This window comes from Heterocephalus glaber, unplaced genomic scaffold (assembly GCF_053883595.1).
Source record: "Heterocephalus glaber isolate CG9 unplaced genomic scaffold, H.glaber_assembly_v1.0 deba00001606, whole genome shotgun sequence".
In the NCBI taxonomy this organism is placed as follows: domain Eukaryota; kingdom Metazoa; phylum Chordata; class Mammalia; order Rodentia; family Bathyergidae; genus Heterocephalus; species Heterocephalus glaber.
Genome location: NW_028258377.1, coordinates 18,371,481 through 18,394,605, shown reverse-complemented (window position 1 = coordinate 18,394,605; position 23,125 = coordinate 18,371,481). Strand labels below are relative to the sequence as shown.

Below are 23,125 nucleotides of genomic sequence, written 5' to 3'. Positions count from 1 at the left end.
TCCCAATCCAGGGTAGGGTAGGAGTTGTATTGGTATCAGAGCAAGTTTTTTGAATAGTTGACACCTATTTTGTTGGAATTTTTTCCTGGCTATCCATACTTTCTTATGCTCTTTGTTTGTACTTTGCCTTACTCAAATGAGAGATACCATACTTGACACCTGTTTTGAAATCTGAGGGACAAATAGGAATTAGCAAGGAAAGGGTAGTGATGCACAGGTTTCTGCACTATAGGAATTCACTGTCTAACAAGATAGAGAGATAACACAACAAACCGACCCTGACTCACTGTTATAAGGGATACAGAGTCAAGAGAGCATATTGAACACAAATGATGGAGAGATAGGTGCCTTTTGACAAACTAGAGACTATATCCCAGGGCAGGTGAAACTTGGACTATGTACTGAAAGACAGGACTGCCTTAGGCAAAAGAAAGCAGTGTATAGAGGAATGGAGACAAGTTGGCATCAGATGATATGCAAGGAGTTAGGAATGACTGAACTATAGATAGAGTAGAAGTGTTAAGAAAAGAGGCTAGAGGTAGACAGGGGCCACATATTAAAAAACTTTGTATGCCATATTAAGGAACTTGAAATTTATTCTAAGAGAAGGGAAGAAATTTATGATGAAGTTTGTCACCATGGAGCTCAACATAAAAAGGAACACCATTCATTGATTCAGTTTAGCACTTTCATATGAAACAAAGAGCCAAGAACATAGGAAAACATCAGAGAGAAATTTAGGGATAGAGAAAAGAAAAGACAGTGACACAAAATTCTTCTGCAGTAGTTTTAGGCCCTCATCCTATATTTATATGTCTGTTTGGCAAGGAAGAGGCCAGTTGTGGGTTAAAGGACCAGGGGAGCTGAGTCAGTTTTCCAGGTTCTGCTGGTCCCTGGCATGGCCTTGCCAGGGAGTATATACTCCTTGATATTAATGAAGATGTTTGAGAAAACCTTCTTGTATGTACTTGGGAGTACCTTTTAGCAGCACTGACCTTGAGTAGATTAGTAGTTAACCAGAGCTTTTATTCAAGCTGGCATTTCAGGAGTTTCTTGGGGCTACAGGAGAACAAAGCAGAACAAGTCTACAACTTTAAAAAATGAAGATAATCTTGAAGCTGGGAGATAGATGCATGAGATTTATTGTTATAAATTCTCTCTACTTTTATATATTTTTTAAATTTCACAATAAAATTTTTTAGTATAGTGCCCAAGAAACCCTCGTAATGGTTTAAATGTTTTTATTCCTTCTAAACTAAATTTATTTTCCTTTCCTATAACATTAAGCATAATTCTTTAAATATATTACCATACTTTAAAATTGTATCTTCCATTTATATATAATACCAAGAATAAAGCAATATAATATATAGAATATGTTACATGCAAGAGCAAATTATTTGCAGTCTCTCAATAACTATAGCTGTGTAGGTTAAAAAGAGTAACTTATAAAGTTGCCATTGTGTACTAAACACAGAACAAACATGGATTTTCTTTTTTTATTTTTCCATGGCATTAATTCTTAGGAACAATATTTTTAATCCTTGAATTCTTTAACAGACTTTATAAAAGGTACCCAGCATATCTACCAGTTCTTCAGAGAGCTATTGAACAGTGGTACAGAGAGCCAGCATGTACAACTCCCATCTTGAAACTTATGGCAGAGCTGATGCAAAACAGGTAAGCAATGTAAAAGGGAATGGAAGAACAATTTACTGCTAGCAGTAATCTCCGTTCCATAGGTCAGACTCCTGCCTGTTGTGTACATACTCCAGGCTTAACAAGAGCTCAGGAGCCAAAATTTAAGGTGATTAGTGAAAATGAGAATTAGAGACATAAAACTGAAGAAGAGAAAAAGAGAAAGATAAAGGTATAATGTTTGTGTATACAAAGTTAAAAAGAGGAAAGAGGCACAGGCACGCAGGTTCCCCGCCATTCCATCAGTGAGTGTCTGCAGATCCTGGGGAGCAGCTGTGTGGCCTGGACCAGCAAGGCTGTGGGCTGATCCCAACTGGAGCTCTTCCCTGACCCCAGAGGCTCAGGCACACCCGCCCAAGCCAAAGGCCCTTCCACAAAGGGGCTGCATTGGCACACGGGCTTCAGCCAGAGGCTCACCGTACCATCAGCCACATCCAGGGACTCGCCTGGAGAAGAGCTGTACAGGCACACAAGCAGTACCCTGAAGCTCACCCTGATACCACTGATAAGTGCGAGAAGGCCTTAGCCAAAGCCTGTGCAGAGAACAGAAACGGGTGCACAGCCCTGAACCAAAGGCCCTCGCAGAAAATAACTACATAGGGGCCCCAGTGAGAGCCACACCTAGATACCATCCCAAGTGTGCTCAGGCCCCAGCCAGAAGCCCACCCAGACAACAGGTCAGCTCAGGGATCTAGAAGGCCACCACTCTGAACCCATGAATTAGTGTACTGATGAGCAGCAGAGTAAAGGCTGCTAGGTGGCTTGCTGAGAATTCAAGAACACTGGGTGAGCAAAAAGTCACCTCAACAAAGACACAGCAGACTGCATCTGTTGAAATGAGAAGACACATAAATAAGTCCCAAAACCAGACTTCCAGATCACCTAAGGGAACCCCAAAGGGCAATGAGATGGAACAATCTGATACTCAACCACCTGGACTCCCTGAACTGGCAACAAAAGGGGACCTGGCAAAAATGAAGTCAGAAATAATTTCTCAGATAACAGCAGAGATTGTGCCCATAGTACAAGACATGATTAATAAATCTAGAGCAGACATAGATAAAAAAAATAGAGGAGCTGAGGTGTATGATGGAATCCCAACAGAGCAAACAAATGGAACCCATAAAACATTTACAGGAGATTAAAAACTCCATTGAAAGCTTATGCAGCAGAATGAGCCAATGCGAGGATAGAATTTCAGATATAGACGATAGGATTGCACTTAGTGACCAGGAAAAGAAAAATTTCTTAAAAATAGTAAGGGACCACAAGAAATCAATCCAGCAGCTGCTAGATGATGCAAAGAAGAATAACATCAGAGTGATTGGAATCAAGGAAGAAACAGGAGACGGGGAAAAGAACTTGACATAGAGATAAGTGAGGCATATAGGACTCCAACCAGCCATGATCAAAAAAAATCTACACATAGGCATATGATACTTAAGATTCCAGAAATCCAACAGAAGAACAAAATTCTACAAGCAGTTAGAGAAAAGAAACAAATCACATACAACAGAAAGCCCATCAGAATCACAGCAGGCTTCTCAACACAAACCCACAATGTGAGAAGAGCAAGGAGTATTGTATTTCAACCCCTAAAGGAAAACAACCTTCAACCCAGATTGATGTACCCTGCAATACTATCTTTCAGAATTGATGGAGAAATAAGATATTTTCATGACAAAGAGCACCTTAGGAACTTCATGAATACCAAACCAGCACTCCAAAAAATTTTAAACAATACCCTCGGAAAAGACAATGAGGATCATAACCCCAGGAAGCACTGCAGAATGAATCCATCAGACATGACAAGAAATTAAACGCAAAGAGGGAGAATCCAACAAAAAGAAAAAGTCATGACAAGGATAAGTCAATACATATCAATTATAACCATCAATGTTAATGGTCTCAATTCACCAATCAAAAGAAATAGACTGGCAGAATGGGTCAAGAAGCAAGATCCAACAATATGCTGCATACAAGAAACGCATTTAATTCAAAAAGAAACTCATGGTCTGAAAGTGAAAGGGTGGAAAACAATACTCCATGTGACAGGAACCCGAAAAAAACCAGGAGTAGCTATCCTCTTTGCAGATCAAGTGGATTTCAAACCAATATTGATTAAGAGAGACAAAAAAGGACCCTACATACTTGTAAAGGGAACAATCCAAGAGGAAGAGATAACAATCATTAATATATGTGCACCGAAGACAAGGATGTCCACTATCACCACTCTTGTTCAATGTAGTTCTGGAAACATTAGCCACGGCAATTAGACAAGAGAAAGAAATAAAAGGAATAAACATAGGAAATGAAGAAGTCAAATTGTCATTATTTGCAGATGACATGATACTCTATATAGAAGACCCCAAGAACACCAAAAGTCTTCTAGACTTAATAACCAAATTCAGTCAGGTAGCTGGTTACAAGGTCAACACACAAAGATCAATAGCTTTCCTCTACACCAATGACAGACTCAATGAGAGAGAAATAGGGCAAATAATTCCTTTCACAATAGCATCCAAAAAACTGAAATACCTAGGAATCATCCTAACGAAAGAAATCAAAGACCTCTTCTCTGAAAACTATGGCACTCTGAAAAGAGAGATTGAAGATGGTATCAGAAAATGGACAGACATCCCCTGCTCCTGGGTAGGAAGGATTAATATAGTGAAAATGGCCATACCTCCAAAACTGCTATATAGATTTAATGCAATTCCAATTGAGATCCCAGCAGCATACTTCATAGACCTCGAGAAAAAAATCCAAAAATTCATTTGGAGCAAGAAGAGACCCAGAATAGCAAAAGCAATTCTAGGTAACAGAGACATGGCAGCGGGTATCACAATCCCCATCCTGAAACTATACTACAAAGCTACTGTGATAAAAACAGCATGGTACTGGCAAAGAAACAGTCTTGAGGACCAGTGGAACAGATTAGAAGATGCAGAAACAACACCAGACACACTCAGCCATCTCATCTTCGACAAAGGAGTCAAACACCCTCATTGGAAGAAAGATAGCCTCTTTAATAAATGGTGCTGGAAAAATTGGGCTTCAGCTTGCCAAAGATTAAAACTAGACCTATATCTCTCACCATGCACTAAACTAAAATCAAAATGGATTAAAGATCTAAATATTAAAATAGAAACTCTGAACCAGTTGGAACAGAGGTTAGGTAGAACCCTTGAAGACATCGGTGTAGAAAAAGATTTTATGAACAAAACCTCAGTTGCCCGTGAACTAGCACAAACAATCAACAAGTGGGATCTCTTCTTATTAAAAAGCTTCTGCACAGCAAGAGAAACTACCAGCAGTGTGAAGAGACAACACACAATGTGGGAAAAAATCTTCACCTGCTCTTCCTCAGACAAAGGTCTACTATCTCGAATCTATAAAGAACTTAAAAGAATCAGACCTCCCAAATTTAAAGACCCAATCCAAAAATGGGCATCTGAAATGAACAGACATTTCTCACACAAAGAAGTAGAAATAGCAAATAAATACATGAAAAAATGTTCAACGTCACTGGTCATTCGAGAGATGCAAATGAAAACAACACTGAGATTCCACTTCACTCCAGAAAGAATGGCTGCTATCATGAAATCAACCAATAACAAATGCTGCTGGGGCTGTGGGGAAAGAGAAACCCTGCTCCCCTGCTGGTGGGAGTGTAGACTGGTGCAAGCACTGTGGAAATCAGTATGGAGATATCTCAAAGAACTAGGACTGGAAGTCCCATTTGACCCCACTATTCCTCTGCTGGGGATCTTCCCCAAAGAATTAGAAGAATCATACCACAGTGATATATGTGCACCCATGTTCATAGCAGCACAGTTTGTGATAGCTAAAACTTGGAAACAGCCCAAATGCCCATCAATTGGAGACTGGATAAAGAAAATGTGGTTTTTTTATAAAATGGAGTACTACTCAGCCATAAAAAATGAGAAATTAGAGACATTTATAGCTAAATGGATGCACATTGAGACAATACTCTTAAGTGAAATAAATAGGACACAGATGTGTAAATACAGAATAGTTTCTCTGGTGTGAGAAACTGAAAGTGTAAATAAGGACTACAATGTATAATAGGTCATGTGAAATAGGAAGAAAAGGGGCAAAGGGGAAGGAAGTGGGAGGGCTAAGGGAAAGGATAGAAGGGAATGGGATTAATATGAGAAAATGGAAAAACAGGAACAAAATCTTTGTAAATAGGAATGGAGGGGTTGAAGGGAGGGCTGGGCAAGGGTGAAAAACAACCAAGAGAGACTATGTAAAGGTGCAAATTTCCAATGATGAATGTCATTATATTGTATACCTAAAATGTACCAATGATTAGAATGAATAATTGATAATGTAAAATAGGAATAAAAGTTCCAAAGGGGTAGGGGTGGTGGGAGGCACAGGGGAAAGTAAAGAAGGGAAAGGAAAAAATGATGAGAAATGGAAAAAATGGAAATAAAGTCTTTGTAAATAGGGAAGGGTGGAGGGGGTGAAGGGAGGGCTAGGAATGGGGAAAAGATAAGAACCAAGATGCATTATGTAAAGGTACAATTCCCAATGAGAAATGTAATTGTGTTGTATACCTACAATGTACCAATAAAAGAATTTAATAAAAAAAAAAAGAAAATAGATTCAACAAAAACATTATATATATATATATATGTGCACCAAACACTAGTGTCCCCAACTGTATAAAACAAATACTAGTGGACATGAAAAATCATATAAGCACCGATACAGTAGTAGTGGGGGACCTTAATACCCCACTCTCACAAATAGATAGATCAACTTGACAAAAACAATGAAATACTAGAACTCAATCAAACTCTTGAACAAATGAACTTAACAGATGTTTACAGAGTGCTCCACCCCACAAAATCAGAGTACACATTCTTTTCAGCTGCACACCGGTCATTCTTCAAAATAGACCACATACTCACTTATACAACATGTTTAAGTGCAAAGGAATTGAAGTTATCCCCTGTATATTATCAGACCATAGTGCGATGAAATTGGAGATCAACAGCAAAAGAAACCACAAGAATTGCATAAATACATCGAAACTGCACAACACACTTCTGAATAACCAATGAGTCACAGAGGAAATTAAAGAAATGAGACAGTTCCTTCAATTAAATGACAATGACAATACAACATGTCAGAATCTATGGTACACAGTGAAAGTAGTCTTATGAGGGAAATTCATAGCAGTGAATACACACATTAGGAAAACAGAACAACCTCAGTTGCACAACCTGATGCTGAACCTCAAGCTTCTAGAAAAAGAAGAGCAGGACAAACCCAAAGCCCATAGAAGGGAAGAAACTATAAAGATCAGGGCAGAACTCAATGCAATGGAGACTAAGAAAACCAAGAGTTGATTCTTCGAAAGAATAAACAAAATTGACACACACACAAAAATTGACAAACCTTTAGCCAACCTTATCAGGAAAAGGAAAGACAGGCCCAAATCCATGCAATTAGGAATGAAAAGGGTGAAATTTAAATGGACCCAGCAGAAATCCAGAGGATCATCAATACCTACTTCGAGAACCTATACACCAATAAGATGGAAAATACAGGAGAAATGGACAGATTCCTAGATAGGTGTGAATTGCCAAAGTTGAACGAAGAAGACCTAAAAATTCTAAACGACCCAATATCAATCAATTAAATTGAAAATGTAATTAAAAACTTAACAACTAAGAAAAGCCCAGGTCCTGATGGCTTCACTGCTGAATTCTACAAGACATTTAGAGAGGAACTGCTGCCACTACTGCTTAAACTCATCAATGAAATTGAAAGGGAAGCAACAATCCCGAATTCATTGCTGGAAGCAAGCATCACCTTGATCCCTAAAGCAGAAAAAGACCCAACCGAAAAGGAGAACTGTAGGCCAATCTCACTAATGAACATAGATGCAAAAATCCTTAATAAGATACTGGCAAATAGAATGCAGAAGATCATCAAGAAGATCATACACCCTGACCAAGTGGGATTCATCCCAGGGATGTAGGGATGCTTCAACATACGCAAATCACTGAATGTGATACACTATATCAGTAGAGCCAAGGACAAAAACCATATGATCATTTCAATAGATGCAGAAAAAGCATTTGACAAAATGCAACACACATTTACAATAAAAACCCTACAAAAATTGGCATAGATGGACTCTACCTCAATCTGATAAAAGCCATCTATGAAAAACCAACAGCCAATATCATACTAAATGGTCAAAAACTGAAATCCTTCACACCAAAATCAGAACAAGACAAGGATGTCCACTATCACCACTCCTGTTCAATATAGTTTTGGAAACATGAGCCACAGCAATCAAACAAGAGAAAGAAATAAAAGGAATGAAGATAGGAAATGAAGAAGTCAAATTGTCATTATTTGCAGATGACATGATACCCTATAGAGAAGCCCCAAGAACTCCACCAAAAGTCTTCTAGACATAATAACCAAATTCAGTAAAGTAGCTGGATACAAGGTCAACACACAAAAATCAATAGCTTTTCTGTACACAAAAAACAGACTCACTGAGAGAGAAATGGGGCAATCAGTTCCTTTCTCAGTAACATCCAAAAAATTGAAATACCTAGGAATGAACCTAACAAAAGAAATCAAAGGCCTCTACTCTGAAAACTATAGCACTCTGAAAAGAGAGATTGAAGACGATATCAGAAAATGGAAAGACATCCCTTGCTCTTGGGTAGAAAGAATCAACATAGTGAAAATGGCCATGCTTCCAAAAGTACTATATAGCTTCAGTGCAATCCCAGTTGAAATACCAGCAGCATACTTCGTGGACCTTGAGAAAACAATCCAAAAATTCATTTGGAACAAGAAGAGACCTAGAATAGCAAAAGGAATACTAGGCAATAAAGACAAGGTAGGGGGTATCACAATCCCCAACTTGAAACTGTACTACAAAACTACTGTGATAAAAACAGCATGGTACTGGCAAACAGACCTGAGGACCAGTGGAATAGATTAGAAGATGCAGAAACAATTCTAGACACACTCAGCCACCTCATCTTCAACAAAGGAGCCAAACACCCTCACTGGAGGAAAGATAGCCTCTTTAATGAATGGTGCTGGACAAACTGGGTTTCAACTTGCCAATGATTAAATCTAGACATGTATCTCTCACCATGAACTAAACTAAAATTGAAATGGATCAAAGATCTAAATATTAAACACTCAACTGGCTGGGAGAAAGGTTAGGTAGAACTCTTGAAGACATTGGCAGAAAAGATTTCATGAACAAAACCTCAGTCACCTGTGAACTAGCAAAAAGTCAACAAGTGTCATCCCATCTTATTAAAAAGCTTCTGCACAGCAAGAGAAACCACCAACAGTGTGAAGAGACAACCCACAATGTGGGAAAAATTTTTCACCAGCTGTTCCTCAGACAAAGGTCTATCTAGAATATATAAAGAACTTAAAAAAATCAGACCTCCCAAATTAAAAGACCCAATCCAAAAATGGGCATCTGAAATGAACAGACATTTCTCACACAAAAAAGTAGAAAGAGGCAATACACATATGAAAAAATGTTCAACATCACTGGTCATTCGAGAGATGCAAATGAAAACAACACTGAGATTTCACCTCACCCCAGAAAGAATGGCTGCCATCATGAGATCAACCGATAACAAATGCTGGCAGGACTGTGGGGAAAGAGGAACCCTGTTCCACTGCTGGTGGGAGTGTAGACTGGTGCAACCACTGTGGAAATCAGTATGGAGATACCTCAAAGAACTAGGACTGGAAGTCCCATTTGACCCAGTTATTCCCCTGCTGGGTATTCTCCAAAGAATTAAAAGGATCATACCACAGTGATATATGTGTGCCCATGTTCATAGCAGCACAGTTTGTGATAGCTAAAACTTGGAAACAGCCCAAATGCCCATCAACTGGAGACTGGATAAAGAAAATGTGTTTTTTTAATAAAATGGAGTATTACTCAGCCATAAAGAATGAGAAACTAGAGACATTTATAGCTAAATGGATGCACATTGAGGCAATACTCTTAAGTGAAATAAATAGGACACAGATGTGTAAATACAGAATAGTTTCTCTGGTGTGAGAAACTGAAAGTGTAAATAAGGACTAAAAGGTATAATAATGTGAAATAGGAAGAAAAGGGACAAAGGGGAATGGGAAGTGGGAGGGCCCGGGGAAAGGAAAGAAGGGAATGGAATTAATATGAGAAAATGAAAAAATGGAAACAAAGTCTTTGTAGATAGGGAGGGGTGGAAGGGTTGAAGGGAGGCCAGGGGAATGGGGAACAAATAAGAACCAAGATGGATTATGTAAAGGTGCAAATTTCCAATGATGAATGTCATTATATTGTATACCTTAAATGTACCAATACAATTAATAAAAAAATAGAAAAAGAAAGAGGTATAGAATACTTAGACATGTATGGAAACTTTACAAAATAAAAAATTGGAAGACCACACTCGCCATTACTTTAAAATATTTGAAATCACAAAATGGAAGGAAAAGCAGCTACTTTAACTATTTCACTGCTTAACTGCTGTTCTATAGAATGTTAAAGCAGGAAGGAAAGTTAGTAGCCTCTGAGTTGGGATGTTTCATTTTATATATTAGGAAACAGTTGTAGAGCAGTTCGTGGGCACACTGTTGTTTGCTTTAGGGCTCTGGGAATTTGTCCCTGCTTTTGACTTCTGAGTTACACTTCTTCATCTCAAGGATTTGGATGATTTCTGCAGGCAAAAATTTTCATTGAAATAGCTACCCCAGTACTTCTCAGAAATTGCCTAGTTGACCTTGTAATTTACATAGACCAGCAGAGATTCAAATATTCTGCATATAAACATTAACAAAGATATGACTAAAAGGAAAAAACTGCAACAAGCTAATTGTGTTTACCTCTTTAAAATATGTCATTGTGAATATGGCTTAGCACCAAATTACCTGTCACTTAGCCATCTTGTTTCGTCAATGCCTCTTTGTAAACAGCATCTTGGAAGGGAGATACCCAGACAGAGCAGGCGTATGGGTTGCAGCTCTAATTTTATCTCAGTTGCTGAGTTGTTCACAGCAATAATTTAAATTTTTTCCCTAAAAAAAGAAGTGGAAAAAGACCTGGCAAATAAAGAAGTGTGAGTATTCTTTTGAAAGCTGTTAGTTTAAAAAACAAAAATTCTTACAGATACCTTAAATATTAAGGGAAGATGGATTTTATATTTCATATTAGGAATTTAGTTTGTTTTTTCATTAAATGTCAACTTTTAACAATATATTGGTATTATATATTACTAATACGATAATACTAGAGAAAAAATAATGCATTATATATAACAAAGCATTTTATGTCTGTCATAGGCAGATAATTTGTATCTAGTACACATGTTCTAAGAATTACCTGGCAAAAATTTTTTATCTCAGAGATTATGTTATCATGTCTACATTTCACTAGATTCTAATGCAAATTATATATATATATATATATATGCATTTCTTTAATCAGGAACTGTATGCCTGTTGGCATGCAGTTGTCAATTATCAATGTATTTATCAAAAGGTCATAATATTCTTAAGACATTATCATTGTTATATAATACTAAAGTGTTTTAGAAAAGCAATAAACTGTTCTATTCCTGGAATACAGGGCTTTACTAATTTTAAAAAATATTTTTTGCTAATTTTTTTTCTACAAAGCAATCTTGAAAGCACCGCAACAAGGTGTAGCAGAGCCAGCCACAGCCAAGGTGATGCTAAAAAGCAAATGTGATGTCAGGGCAGCTCCTCCGTCCTTTACTTTGTCCCTGCCTGTCTAGACCAGGGAAGTAGAATTATTCTCAGGAGCTTCTGGCAATTATTTCTCTTAGGCGGTATGCAATAGAAACTATAACCTGTAATGTAATTTAATGAGCTTTTTGAAATATGCTTTTGAAGTATGAGATGATTCACTATGTATTTGTGTAGTATTAAAGGTACCTACATTTCCTGTCACTTTAGAATTTTTTTTTTTTTTTTTTTTTTTTTTGGTACCAGGGATTGAACTTGGGACCTTGCTCTTGAGAGGCAGGTGCCAGAACCACTGAGCTAAATCCCCAGCCCTAGAAATTTTTTTGCATTATTTTTATTTTATTTACACTCATTTATTTATTTATTTACTTACTTAGTTATTTATTTATTTGCAGTCCTGGGACTTAAACTCTGGGCCTCATTACTCTAGGCAAGCTACTTTAGAATATTTTAGGAGATGTCAAATGTATAAATCTATCTCTATTCAAGTATCTGTGTAAACTTACACATACACAATGGGTTTTTTCTTAATTACTGTTAGCCACCAATCACTTTGCATGAAAAGAGAAGGAATAAGTTATGTGTGATATAGGATGTCAGGGTATTGTATTGACAGATTAAAAAATGAACTCTGAACCAATAAATAAATGAAAATAACTCTCAATTACACAGTATCTTTACAATGAGAAAAATCAGTGTACATATTTTATTAAGAATTGTTGATTGGAATAAACTTCAAAGGATAATTATATGCTGATGTTTCTAATGAATGAAAATTCTGGACATTTTAAGCCTATGTTTGTTTTTTTCTTCCCCTGCACATACAGTCTAATTTTTTGCTGTATTTCTTAGGTCCCAGCGTTTGAATTTCGATGTATCATCTCCTAATGGAATTCTTCTCTTCAGAGAAGCTAGTAAAATGATTTGTACTTATGGTGAGTATCCTATTCCATATTTGTCTGTGCAGTATATCTTTATATCATTGGGACACAGAAAGGTATTAGTTTTTTTGTTCTTTTGAACCTTTGTATCTGTATGAATTTGTGAAATATGTAATAGATGTGCAAAAAGCCAGGTAGCTTCAATCCCCAGCACCACAACAACAGAAAAAGCCAGGATTATTTTGGCATGTCTGGCAAACTTGATAAATTTCTTTTGGATAAATTGCAATGTCAGTAGATAAAAGGAATATACTAGAAAAAACATTTGAAAGTTACGGCATATTCAAAATTGCTCACATTTACATTAAGGAGATTGCTATCTTGAGTCAAGGAATTCTTAGACCTGTATGTCACTGAAATTTGAGGAAATATCCTTGTAAAGAGCAGTAAATATTTTATTACAGGGAACTTTTAGGCACTACACCCCAGAAACAATTCTATAGTAAAGCTTGTTCTGTTGAATCACAACTCCCAAATTTTGCACTTTAAATAGCAGTTTTGGTCAAATTACCATAACCCTTAATTTTGATAACTTCATCAATAAAATTATCTGTTTTCTGAGACTTTAGCCAAAGAATGGGGATAAGATGATAAGAATCCTCTGTAATCTAATTTGGCATTCACTGATGCCCACTGTGAGCTGGGCTCATGCAGTGAATTTCTCCCTGAGAAATGTTTCCTTGTGACCTCTTTTTCTTCATCCTGTTCTGTTTCACCTGCCTGTTCTTACTTTCCCAAATCCGTAGTCAACTCTGTACATTTGACCTCAAAAATTGCCTGTGATTTTCATATTTGAGTACCTAAAAAGATTTTATAAAATTTTGTAAAGCCTCTTTAATTCTGGTTGTATATGTGTGTGTAGGAACAGCCATTAAAATCATACTACTTTTTTCAAAAGTAGAAGCCTGTTATTTTTTTTTAAATAGAAAAATAAGATTTTTACATTGGTTTTATTTATATTCAAAGCACATTCTGGGGCTCTGATCTATATACATTGTAAGCCTCTGCCAAAATGCATAGTTTTATTTGTACATTTGATTGGTAGAGCTTGAGATTGTACATGTGTGGAAATTATAGAAACCACCTAAGACAATAGACTTGTGCTCTCATTTTCATTTACCATAACTACATCGTCACAACTTTTGCATTGAAAATCATATAAAGTAGAATACTTTTGCCTTCTAGAGGTAAAAAATAAACCCCCTTTTAAATATTCTAAATATAGTTTGCCTTATTTTCAAGTGTGTAATATAGTGGTACAAATTCTGCAACAAGAATCATGGAAAGAGTTAATTTCATGAGCCAAGGTAGCATTATAATTCTCTTCAATGTCTAATCATACTATCATACTAAGATATAAGGTTGAAACTTCTTCCAAAAACAGCTTGGTATATTTTAAAGCCACAATTTTTGGAGATTAAAAGGTCTGATAACCAATCTTAGTACCAAGGTGCATCAACTCACAACCTTCACTTAAGATACTACATACACCTCTTTTTCTCTAGTTTTCTCATATGTGAAACAAGAGACAATAAATCTCTACTGATCTACCTTCCTAGTTAGGATTATCAGGCTTACTTGAGCTACTGTGGCTAAAAGGCCTGGCACAGGGGGTAACATGCAACAGGTGCTCGCTGAATATGCCTCTTTTTCATCCAAAGCTATTCTCTTCCACTTACCAAGCCACTCTTCTTTGGACAAGGCTACACAGCCTTACATCACTATTGTTCAGGGAAGCCTTCTGATTGGACCATACTAATTTGCTGCCTTCCTTCTGCCTATAGCCAGTGCTGAGTTTCTGTTCTTACTTTTTTAGATGAAATAATAATTCCCATTATGAAGTAGTACATATCTAAGAATCAGTAATCAGTAGAGCCTTAAGTATACAAATGTTAGTTTCCTGTTAACCAGTCATAGTCATTATCTTTGCTGCCCCTTTTTCTGGATAATGTAATTTTTTCTTTGGGGCTTGTTCACTACTGCAGAGGATCTAATAAGAGCAGTGACCTGTTCCTCTTCCTCTTGTTCCTCTAGGACGTGTGTACATAGGTATATGTATGTTCAGCATGTGACACCAAAAGGAGTCTCATAAAACACTGTCAAATGTATGAGGTATCTAGTCTACTCTAACATTGTCTCACATAGACAAAGGCATTGCAGCAAAAGTGGAAAAAGATAACTATGTAAAGAGGAATAAGAGGAGATAGAAGGAAAAGGGGGACAGAAAGGGAGAGAAAAGAAGCAAGGTGAAGGATACAAGGGACAAAACCTTCAAGGAATTCTTGAGAAGGAAAGCCAGTAAGATGTTCTCTTACCTTGAAGAAGGACTGAGCAATTTGAGTAAAACTTTGCTTTTCAATTTAGACTAAGTATGGGTACTTTCCATTGTTTAATCATCTATTATGTGACTGTTCCTATATTAGATCATTTATCATACATTAATTACCTTCATGAGTCCTCAAGGTAGGTATTATTACCTGCCACTCACTGTTTTTATGGCCTTGGCTAAGTTGCTTAACCTCTTTTGCTTCAGTTCCTTGTTAAATGAGGAAAATAGTATATACTTCATAAGGTAGTTGTGAGAATTAAATTAGAAAATTTACAGAAAGTCCTTAGACCAGTTAGCTACTATGATTACTGTAAGTAATGAGAAATTGAAATTGAAGCTCTTAGAGATTAAAAATCTTGTCAGAAATTACAAAGCTAGCAAGTAGTTAAATTGGAACTTCATTAAAAGGATAACTGTGGACAGTAGTCCTTCTATGAATATAAGGAATATATAAAGAATCTTACTGCATCTTGGGAATGCTACAGAATATTGTACCTTGAATGTTCATGATGAAGCACTGTTTTCTGAAGTTTGGCTGTAATCCCAAAACATAAGAGAAATCAGAGGTTCAATGGAAAATGCATACTATTCTATGTAAAGTCCATGTGTCTGTCACTGTGACTTTGACACATGGACTTTACATGGAATAATAGAAAAATGCCTCTCATCCTCCACTGATTCTCATGCTGGCTTCCATCAGTCAAGTTTATCTATCTTTATCAGAGCTTTTATCTTTTAGAGAGTCATACATGCTCATTAGAAAGAGATCGTGTGGTTCCCATCCAAGAGTCTAAAAGATGAGGGAAAAAGTAATTGCGAAGACAACAGCAGAGCCGGCATTATTTATTTCTTTGATAAGCAAAGATGAAGGAAGGGAAAACCCATGGAGGAAAAGGCCAGAATATTCTGTGATCCCTTCTGTCCCTATCCCCACTGGGTTTCTTCTCTGCTCACCTCTCCTGGGCAGTATTTGGATAGTCGAGATTCGGGTACTGCAGAGGGGGAAGGACTCATTGTCTAATGCATCTGACTTGTTATACGTTTTACAGAATACCTCCACCTCACTGCTCTGTGAGACTGGCAGAAAAATAATACTTTTGATATGCTGTTTTATTTATCTACATTCTGTCATGATATACTTTGATGTAAGTTTTTAATTTTGCCTCAGCTCTCAGCTGCTCTTGCTGTTACAGCTCAGGGTCAGCAATGAGGTTAGCCACAGTAGCACAAAACAATTTCCTGTTTGTACAGCCCAGGTAACATTTGGATGAGGATTAAATTTTACCACATTTTCTACTAGCCCAAGCCTATTATTTCTAATGAGTTTTAAATTGCTTCAAGAACATGTATTTCAAAACTTAGTGCTATGATCCGTTCAGCCCGAGCAACTTAATAAAAGAAATTTCTTTCTTAAATTTTTGGTTAAAATGTTGCATGCAGTGTAATAAATGTTATTACTTTGGAAACCTACTTCTCAGTTTTAAGAACTGGATGTTTTTTATGCTCAATTTCCATTTGTCTAATCTTTTCTTCTCTTTGCCTCTGGCTACTGGTATCTTTAGTGACATCTGTTGGTTGAAGAGTGCACAGAAGGGAGAAATAGTGATCATTTTATAAGACTGGACCAAATGGAACTGCTTTTATTCCTTCTATAGGTACCTGATTTCAGAAAGCTCAATGTGGAACTTAAAATAAATTGAGCAAGCTATAATTATTCACTGTACTTAAGAATTTACATCTTTTAAACCATTTATGTTCTAAATGCATTTAAGATATAACTTAATATGCATAAATGGAGTTTGTAAAGTTCTGTACAAGCCCCTGTTACTCCTTGTAAGCCAGATAACAGATGAGTGGCTTGTATACTGGGGTTTGCAGAGCCCTAGAGGTCTGTGCAAGTACCACAGAGGCTCTCCAGAAAGCCAGAGAGGGAGGGAGAGACCCTCTGCCACCTTGATCCAAGGTATTCAGTTACATATTTGCACTAGATTTGTTGGTAAAATGTGTCACCTGTTAAGAAAAAGGTTTTTGGTTTTTTTTTGGTACTGGGGATTGAACTCGGGTCCTTGCACTTGTGCAGCAGGCAGTGAAACCACTGAGCTAAATCCCCAACCCAAGAAAATGTTTTTATAGAATATGAAAATTACTGGCATGTACTATTACCATAGAAGCATTGTAAGAATGGAGAATTATGATCATATATTTACATTAAAATGATTACAAGAAGATAGGTGAAAACTACATTGGTCTTGAAATGACTAGGGAAAAAATGTTAGCAGAAAATAATAGTTCTTGGAATCAGATTATCCAGGAACCATGGCTATGGCCTTCGATATTACCAGAAATTTGGTTGGAGATATAGGTGGCAACAAACTACCAAAAAGTAAAGCTCACAAAAGTCTTATGGAGGCAGTGGAGTGATTATCACCTTGAGGATCCCAAACCAAGATCTGGTCACTTACAAAACAAGGCCTTGTGAAATACATTTCCACTGTGAATCCAGGAACATTTTGATGTTAGAGAATCCCTGTTATCACCTCACATGTTAAGACTTAAACCTCTTTTGCATGCAAGCAAAAAAAAAAAAAAAGACTAATGGATTCCTTCGTCCATCCAGCTAACATTTATTGAGCACTTACTATATGTCTGATACTGTGAAAGCTACAAGGGATAGGAAGATAAATAAGACACAAGAAAAAAGAATCCTACTGTTGTTTTTCCTTAAGGAACTTTAGTCCAGTAGGGGATTCACACAAACAAATGAAGAATTATGATGCTCTATGTTATGCTCGAAAAGTATTCAGAGTGCTGTGGGAGTCCAGAAGAGATTTCTCATTCAAACTGAAAGATCAGAGAAGGCAGTGTTTCTTGAAAAAATAACAATAGGGCCCAAAAGTTTGAAAGAGGCATTTAAAGCAGAGAATAGCTTTTACAAAGCACATATATATGAAAGAGTATATTAGAAAACTGCAGGGATTTCAAAATTGCTGCAGACTAAGGAAAATGTTAGGCAGATTTAGGCCATAAATTTAGAGAGATAGAGGACCAATTAATGAAATAACATTGGAATCAAGGTAAAGAATTTATCCTGTTTTAAAATAAATTGTATTACATATATATTTAAGGTATACAACATAATATTATAGGATGTATATAGTAAAAAGTTACTGTAGTGAAGCAAATTAACATTCATCATCACATAGTTACCACTGTGTTTGTGTGTGTGTGTGTATAGCGGCTAAAATCTTATTTAGCATAAATCCCAAATACAGTACAATTTTATTAGTATAGCCATCATGGGGTACATAAGACTGCTAGTGTTATTGTTTATATCTAGATATCCCCCTGAAGCCTCATGCAATCATAGGTGGGGCCTTTGGAAGGTGATTGGATTTTAGAGCATTATGGCTGGCTTATTGTTAAGAGGTATGTCCTGGCCCAAAGAAGCAGGCAATTCCCTTTGGGCATGACTCAGAAGGTTATACCTCTCTTTCTGGCTCCTCTCTTGAATCTGCTTCCTGGACTCCATGACCTGAGTACTTTTCTTCTACCAGTCCCTTCCACCATGCTGCTTCTTCCTGGAGCCATGGTGACCATGCAAGGACTGAAACTACTGAAACATGACCCAAAATAAATCTTTCCTGTAAGTTACAAGTGTTGGGTATTTTTTCCCAATAAGGAGAAAAATGACCAAGACAGCTAATTTGTTTGTCCTGTATATCTGCTACTTTGTATCCTCTGACCTATATCTCCCCATTTCCTCCCACTCCCATCACCCCTGGTGACTGCTGTTTTCTGTCTCAGTATATTTCTTTTTTTTTTTTTTCCACATATAAGTGAGCCCGTGCTGTATTTTTCTTCTGTATCCCCTCTTATCTCATCATTAGCATAATGTCCTCTAGACTCATCCTAGTTGTGGCAAAAGGCAAGACTTCATTCTGTTTTAGGACTGAACAGTATCTCATTGTATGTATATGTACCACTGATTCCCTTATCCATTTGTCCATCAACAGGCACAAGTTGTTTCCATATTAGTCAGCTTTCCTGTTGCTAAGACACAGTACCTGACACCCACAATTTTAAAGAGAGGCTTTTTGTTTGTTTGTTTTCAGTTTTAATACTGGAGATCAAACACAGGACCTTGCCTCACAACTGAGCTACATCCCCAGCAGGAGAGGTTTAATTTGGCTTATAGTTTCAGAGGATTCAATCCATTGTTGGCCAGTTCCCAAGCAAAAACATCATGTCAGAAGGGCAAAGGAAAGCAAATGCTTAGTTCATGGTGGCCAGGGAGCAGAGCCAGGAGAACAGCACCAGAGAAGAGGGACCATATGTAGTACCCAAAGTAACGCCTCCTTGACACACTCGGATACACCAACAAACATCCTTTACTAATCCCCTCTGCAGCTCCCAAGCCAATCAGGTTGACATAATTAAGCATTGCCATCACACATATCTTGGCTATTATAAATAATGCTGCAGTGAGCATGGGAATGCACATATCTTCAGGAGGTAGTGATTTTACTGTATTTCCTTTGGCTGTATCCTCGGGAGAGGGATTGATGAATCATGATAGTTTTATTTTTAATTTAGTTAGAAATCTCCATATTGTTTTTAATAATGGCTGTATCAGTTTCATTTCCACTAACAAAGTATTGAGTTCCCTTTTCTCTGTTCCCTTATCAACATTTCTGATCTTTTGACTTTGATAACAGCCATCCTAAAGTGTATTGAGGTGGTATATCTTATTAGATTTAATTAGCATTTCTCTGACGATTAATGATGTTGAACACCTTCTCATATACCTGTTGGCCATTTTTTATGTCTTTTTTTTTTTTCACTGATGAATGAGTTTGGGGTTTTTTTGTTGGGTTGGTTGGTTGGTTGATTTTTATTACTTTTTACTTTGCAACAGGGTCTTGCTAAGTTGCCAAGTCTGGGCATTAACTCCTTATCAGATATTTGGTTTGTAAATACTTTTTCCCAATGTGTATACTGCCTTTCATTTTGTTTCCTTTCCTATGCAGAAGCTTTATGGTCAAATATATTCCTGTTTATTTTTGCTTTTGTGGCCTGAAATTTTGGCGTAATATCCAAAAAAATCATTAGCACGGCCAATGTTCTGGAACATTTCTTTTCCTCTATGTAGTCTCTGTGAGTTTATAGTTTCTTGTCCTATATTTAGATCTTTTACCCATTTGTACTTGATTTTTGTATACGATATGAGATTTTTTTTAATTGAGTTTAATTTTTTTGTATATGGAAACCCAGTTTTCTCATCACCATTTATTAAAGAAACTATCTATTCTCCATTGTATCTTCTTGGTTCCATTGTCAAAAATTAGTTAACTATATATTCTTGGATTTATTTCTGGATACTCTTTTTTTCCACCAGTCTGTGTGTCTGTTTTTATACCAGTACCACACTGTATGGTTACTATAGCTTTGTAATATAATTTAAAATCAGGAAGTGTATGCCTCCAAATTTGTTTTTCTTTCTCAGAGAGATTTTGGCTATTTGAAATCTTTTTATGATTCCATATGGATGTTGGAATTTATATTTTCTGTATCTGTCAAGAATGTCTTTGAGATTTTGATAGGGATTACATTGAATCTATATATTGCTTTGGTCAGTGTGAACATCTTAAGAATATTAATTCTTCTAATTCATAAGCATGTGATATCTTTCCATTTATTTGTATTTTCTTTAATTTCTTCTATCAATATTTTATAATTTGGGGCTGGGGATTTAGCTCAGTGGTTCCGCCGCCTGCCTCAGAAGTGCAAGGACCCAAGTTCAAGCCCTGGTACCAAAATAAATTAATAAATAAATAAAAATACGATCCCAATATTTTATAATTTTCAGTGTATAAATCTTTCAACTTTGCATGTAAGAAATACTTTCCTTAAGGAAAATACAAAATGATTTTAATAAAAGTCATAGGATCATATTTGCATTTTTGCTCCAACACCTAATTCCATTATTTGCACATGAGATCACTCAAGAAGTGGTTGTGGTTGGCCGTGGTGACACATGCCTGTCATCCCATCAGTAGGCTGAGACAGGTTTGTTCACAAGTTCAAGGCCAGGCTGTGTAACTTAAGGAATATTGTAAAAATATAAAAAAGGCTTGGGATGTAGCTCAATGTTACTTGGGCTCAATTTTAAAACAAAGAAGGCCACGCATGGTAGTTCATACCTATAATCCCCCTGCACTCGGAAGGCTGAGGCAGGAGGATCGTCACAAATTTGAAACCAGCCTGGGCTACACAGTGAGTTCAAGGCCAGCCTGAACTATATAGCAAGACCCTGTCTCCAGAAAGTCAATAAAAAACAAACATGGGGCCAGGGATTTAGCTCAGTGGTGCCACCACCTGCCTCGCAAGCGCAAGGTCCCGAGTTCCTGAGAGACTAGGTAATTCAGAGAAGTAGGTCTTGAAGTTACCAGTGAACAATTGTGCATTTTATTAAAATCACATTCAGCCAGTAAAAAAAACCATAGAATGACTTTAAAATGAACCCTGTAATCTTTAAGTACTTGGATTCACTTCCTTTTCTGTTTTCTTTCAGTTATTTGGTATGGCTCCATGGAAAAGCAAGAACCATACAATGTCCACATTCTGTAACCCATATTTCTATTTTTCTTCAAAGGAAAAAACCCAAGAATAGTGACTATATAAAGATCTTTGATGTAACATTGTGTATAATTGTGAAAAATTGGAAAACAAATGCTCAAAATACCAACATGCTTATGAAGGATATATTAGTTCAGCAGAATACTTTGCAGCCATTAAAAACTATTTTAAGATTATGTAGCTTATAGAAAATACTTATATATAATGCTATATAAAAGTAGAATTCAAATTTTATGTAGGTATATAAAATATAAAACATCTATATACATAGTAATAGTTGAAGGAAAACCCAGAAATTAAAACAGTTATGTTATTTTTTTAGTATTTTTATCTCCACTAATGTACTTTTTAGTATTTTTATCTCTACTAATAACCTATGCAAAATCTTCTGTTCGAAAAAGGAAATAAAACATACTTCATCAGTTATTAAATTTGTAATTAAATTATTGGAAATTATTCTGAAAGTTTTGAAGCCAAATTACATTAATGCTGAAATCCATTTTATTTATCACTAACAGACTATGAGTTAAAGAAGGTATATCACCGCAGCAGTATGGAGCCTCTGTAAAAATATAGCCTGGCATTCACTTGTACTGCCATATCTTTTTCTGTCATGTTTTTCTGTTTTCACCATTTTTTCTTCAGCAGTAAAAATATCTTTTTTGGCCCGGGGATTTACCTTAGTGGTTCCGCCACTTGCCTCACAAGCTCAAGGACCTGAGTTCAATCCCCGGTACCAAAAAAAAAAAAAAGAAATATCTTTTTTGCCTTTTTTTCTAATTATAAAATAACACATTTAGCTAGGCATGGTGCCACATGCCTGTAATCTCAGCACTGGGGAGGCTGAGACAGGAGGATTGCCATGAGTTCAAGGCCAGCCTGGACTATGTAGCAAGACCCTGTCTCAAAAAAAAGTAAAATAACACACTCAGAGAATGAGGGTATAGCTTAGTGGTAGAGCAGTTGAGACCTTGGATTCAATCCCCAACACCATAAAATAAATAAAAAAGTATACTCATGGTGGGGTCCAGCAATCAGTCTGTAGAAATTGAAAAATCCCCCATTATGTCATGATGCAAAGATAACCATTATTAACAGTTTAGTGTATATGTGTCCATACATACTTTTTGTATATTCATATACACATATTTTTCTAAAAGTAGTGACATAATATACTTCTGTAATTTGCTGGGGTTACATATTTCGTGGCTCTTGTTCCATGTTAATACATAAATTTTTCTTATCTCTTTAAATAGCTGCAAAATATTGTTTGATGGTCATACTATTATTTACCTTTTACTGAACATCTAATCTTTCATTATTATACTCAGTCAATAACTGTACATTCAGCTTTGTGAATGTTATTCATTCTTTCAACAAATATATAATAAGAGCAGCAGGTGCTAGTCCAGGCTTTGTATCAGTGGGCAAAAAGAATTATCTTAATAGTTGGAAAGTTATAAGTGCTATAAGAGTTGGCAGGGGAAGCTGATCAGGATAAGGAATTTCTAGGTACCAGGGAGTGGTAACCTAGGAACTTTGATCATCCTTTGTGGGGATGCAGAATGCTGCAACCACTTTAGAAGACAGATCCACAGTTTCTCACAAAACTGACATACTTTCACAGTACAGTCCAGCAATTCTGCTCCTTAGTATTTACCCAGAGGAGCTGAAAACTTAATGTCCACACAAAAATCTGCACACAGATGTTTATAGCAGCTTTACTCAC

The 23,125-nt window shown here is 36.5% G+C and overlaps 1 protein-coding gene across 4 annotated transcripts in view; it reads left to right on the top strand.

Moving 5' to 3' along the window:
• Positions 1–23,125, top strand: part of Ranbp17 (RAN binding protein 17) — a 348,452-nt gene that overhangs the window by 268,691 nt on the left and 56,636 nt on the right. For all 4 annotated transcript variants that reach the window (XM_004836388.4, XM_013078434.3, XM_021239677.2 and 1 more), the window contains 2 exons: positions 1,573–1,680; positions 12,343–12,425. In XM_004836388.4, coding sequence (XP_004836445.2) covers positions 1,573–1,680; positions 12,343–12,425 — 191 coding nt within the window. The remainder of the gene's footprint in view (positions 1–1,572; positions 1,681–12,342; positions 12,426–23,125) is intronic.